The sequence below is a fragment of the Terrapene carolina genome, unplaced genomic scaffold (assembly GCF_002925995.2).
Source record: "Terrapene carolina triunguis isolate 2854851 unplaced genomic scaffold, T_m_triunguis-2.0 Scaffold229, whole genome shotgun sequence".
NCBI lineage: Eukaryota > Metazoa > Chordata > Testudines > Emydidae > Terrapene > Terrapene triunguis.
In genome coordinates, this window is record NW_020664580.1 from 33,850 (window position 1) to 37,950 (window position 4,101).

The 4,101-nt window shown below is 47.1% G+C and overlaps 1 protein-coding gene across 1 annotated transcript in view; it reads right to left on the reverse strand.

The window, feature by feature from the left end:
- Positions 1–408: 408 nt before the first annotated feature.
- LRRC14B (leucine rich repeat containing 14B) overlaps positions 409–4,101 on the reverse strand; it is an 11,392-nt gene continuing 7,699 nt past the window's right edge. The window contains exon 2 of the mRNA XM_024213325.3: positions 409–2,311. Within this exon, the coding sequence (XP_024069093.1) occupies positions 1,666–2,311 (646 nt within the window). The 3' untranslated portion in view covers positions 409–1,665. The remainder of the gene's footprint in view (positions 2,312–4,101) is intronic.

Consider the following 4,101-nt stretch of genomic DNA (forward strand, 5'->3'; position numbering starts at 1 on the left):
GGGGGGGGGGGGGCGGCCAAAATTGTTTTTGCCTTGGGCGGCAAAAATCCTAGAGCCGGCCCTGGCTGGGTGTGAACTTGGAGGGTTGTTGGGTGTGGGTGGGAGAAGTAAGGAACAGGCTTTTTTGGGGTGGAGGAGCGATTGTTACAGAGTTGGGGAGCCTCCCCCATGCAGACCCTGGCTGACCCCTAGCCTCTCCCATTCAGTCAGGCACATCTGCCCCGTCCTCATGTGTCCCAGCACCCCTCCTCCCTCTGCCCCATGTGTCCCTTCCCCCCTCACTCAGCCAGTGGAGGAGGACATGGAGGGGGCTGCTCCTCCTGTATGGGGTGAGGAACCACACAGCTTTTATTTTCTTCTTTTTATTTTGATTTGCATGTATGGTGGATTTGAATGAATACACAGACCATGGATAAAAATAATTTTTATTTGTTATTTATGTGCATGCAGGAAGGGCCAGAGACCTGTAAATCTCAAAAAAGTGGAATTATTGAGAGTAGATGCCCCTCTGATTTTTATAGTTGCATTTAATGATTCTGTATTATCATCATACAGAGGAAAAGCAAAAAAAAAAAAACTAGCTGAACTCGAACACACCCTGCACTTCTCATCTGAGGGCTGCTCTGCAGATCTCAGCATTGCTTGTATGAAGATGATGATGGTTGCAGAATGCAATCATGTAGTTATTGTATTTAGGGCCTTTTTGTCCTCCAGGATCCAGGCATGGAGGGGACACTGTGGGAATCTCTTGCATCCACATATGAAAGGAAGGTCAGCTCTCTCGGTAGCACCCTGCCTCCCCTTCCTCCAAACCTCAAGGAGATCTACCTATGGGTTCTGGAGTCCATACATGGAAAGAAAAAGGGCTACAGGGTGCACATCATCTCCACCCCTGCCCCCTCGAGCCCGCTGGAACATACACTCAGGAGTTAATATGGGTTGGAGTTGTATTATCTTTTGATTGGAGTCAACTCTGCACTGTGGAACTCCTCCTTAAAGGTGGGCTCCAGAGGCTGCTACCAGTTAGGCTGCTCATCTCTATTGCAGTCGCACTACCATGGATCTTGAGTGGACAGGGCAGTGTGGCTACAATGGAGATAGCTAATGCAGAAAAGGACCTGTGCAGGGATGGCCCTGTGCCTCCAGCAGGTCTCCTGAGAGCCTCACGATTTGTGGGGGTGTGCAGGATTTGGGGATTGGAATCCCTATCTCTGCCATGGGGGGCAAATCCACAGCCAAATTTAGATAAAACTTTGTCAGAGGAAATTAGTGGAGTTTAGTTCCTCCTAAGGTCCCTCTCAATGTGTTTATTTGCAGGAGGGCACAAATTGGCCCATAGTTATTAGGTAAATTAAAAAATATGGCTAGGTCATACTGCGGGTGAAATACAATCATATCTTGTTTTACTGCAGTAACTGGAACCAAAGCTGTGCTTTTGTGTAGAGTATGCAGTGATTAAAGGAGTTCTCAAAAAGTGGCCTTTACATTAATACTTGCCAATTCATAGCATGATTAAAAATGCATATGCTATACTGTAGCTCCAAAAATAAAACCAAATACAGTTCAGAAATCAGCGAAAGCAGAAATGGAGGTGCAGTGTTTTGAAGTTCCTAGTGTATATTGAATTTACTCTCTGTTAGGCAGAGCAGTCATCATCACTACATTTTAATTCATTTCTTGAAGAGCTTTGTTAAAGTTTTCTAAAGTATCTTTGAAAGATTTCAGTAAGTAAGATCCCAGTTCATTGCCAGTCTCTTGAATGGCTGCGTCGTAGCTTCCGAAGAGTGGTGTTGAAGCCTTTATGTCCTCCCGGTTTGCATGAAGTAAAATATTATTAAGTTCCTCTGATACACTCTCATATTTTTGGTGATCAAATTTTGAAAGATCAGCATCATCAATTGGGTAGGTGACATTGTTAGGATAGCAGTCCCTAGGAACTGGGAACTCAATGTAGTTCAGCTTTGGCAAGTCACTAAAAACATTAAAGAGGCATTTAAGTGCTCGGGATGACAGGGGATTTCCAAGGAACTTGAATTCTTGTAGCTTCCGGCAGGGGATCAGACCCAAAATCAACATATTTACATGAATGTCTTGAATGTTACATTCCTCGAGGATGAGAATCTTCAGCGTATGAGAGCAGTGGCTGAGAAGTTTAAAGAAGGTTGATGGGTAAAGGTCAGCCACATTGTGCCCACTGAGGTCCAGTACTTCCAGGTGGTTAGAATGGAGGCTATTGGCTAAATAGGCCATGTCAGCATGGTTCAAGGCGCAGTTAGAAACATCTAGTTGCTTCAGAGGGGTTTTCAGTGGGCTGCAGATTTAAATAAAAGGCAAAATATTTACAGCATAAAGTGGTATTAGAAAATTGTAAGAATTTTTTAAAAAACTGTGTGAACATTGAAATAGCTGTTCATCATTAATGTAACCTGTCTGCTCTATTCTTTAATAATTTTGTAATCTAGTTCGATTAACTGAAAGGTATATAACATACATCAAAATTAATGTCTTAAATGGATGCACTAAACTGATTCTATTGATGGTTTCTTTGGTTTACACCAGAGATAAATCTGATCCATTGCATTTATGCTACATGTACGTTTCACATTCCACTATATGTTGGTCTTACGTTTCTATTACTTTGTCATAGTAATAGCTAATAATTTGGGCCACTGACAGTGCAGATGGAAAAGCAGAAAAGGAAGGGGATGCTGCATCTGACTTGGGCCCAGCAGTTGAACAGGAAGGCAGTGGCAGCATCTCCAACTTCAGCCTTTATTGTCTGCTGAACATACAAGCTTGCCCCAAAAGGCCTTTGTCCAGCACCCAAGAGCTTCTGGATCAAGAGAGCCAAGGAACCCTGCAAGTGACCCACATCAGGGAGGAGAGCAAGCCATGCTCTGGGCTCATCAAAATACATCTCAGGTACCTCAGTAACACCAAAGAGGTGGCTGTAGTGAGACCTGAGGACACAGTGGGTGTTCTGAAGAGGTAAGTCCAATGTAAGAGCCTTCAAAGGGATTATCGGCCTTTGGGGAAAGGATCCCACTTGAATCTGAGCCCAGAGTTGAAGTGGGCAACAACCTCCACCCCAAAGCACTGACATGGGTACTGTGAGGATTGTCCTTCTCTGTAGGTCTGTATAGCACCTAACACAATGGAGCCTCTAGGCGAGGCCACATTACACATGATTAACAATAATCAACTCTGTCTATGGGACTTCTAATAATGTGCCTGAAGAGACAGCTTGGAAGTATTTGGTTCTTATTTTGCACTTGTAAGGTCAGGTATGTAAGGCTTGCTTCTAGTACCACGTAACCTAGAACAACCTGCTATGGGTCGGCAGCTCAGTGACTAAACTGAGAACCCTGCCACTCACTGTGTGGTGGGGGGTATGCCCAGCACCCATTGGAATGAAAAACAATGTCCACAAAGGAGTAACTACATCTGGCGCTGCTACCTTGCAGCTAGTTCCTGGTTGAACAAAGGCTAGAGGAGAAAACCTGGAACCTAATCTGCTGTGTAAAAAATGTCAGGCAGTTTGCACTGCAACTCAGCTTTGCCCTCTGGCATCTCCTGCAGCTGTGCTCACTTCCAAACATCTTGGTCTCCAAGCCTTTGGTCCCAGTCAGCAGGGCCGGTGCAACCACTAGGCAAACTAGGCAGTCGCCTAGGGCGCCAAGTGGTTGGGGGCATCCGAGATTTTTCCTCCCTCCCCTCACACAGAGTGCGGCGTGGCTGATTGGGCGCCTGGGCCTGATTTAGCCGCTCCCATTGGCCTCCAGCAGGCAGAGTCCCTCCCCCGCTCCCTCCTCCCCTTGCCAGCACACTGCGGGGGAGGGGCTGTGGGCTCTACAGCCTGTTTGTTTTGGCTCCACGTGGAGCCAGCGGCTGGAGCGGCATGGTGGTAAGGGGAGTCTGGGGGGGGCTGTCAGGGAGCGGGAGTGTGGAGAGGGATTGGAGCAGTCAGGGGACAGGGAGCAGGGGGAGGGTTGGATGGGTCGGGAGTTTGGGGGGGGCTGTCAGGGGGTGGGGGTGTGGAGAGGGATCGGAGCAATCAGGGGACAGGGAGTAGGGGGAGGGTTGGATGGGTCGGCAGTTCGG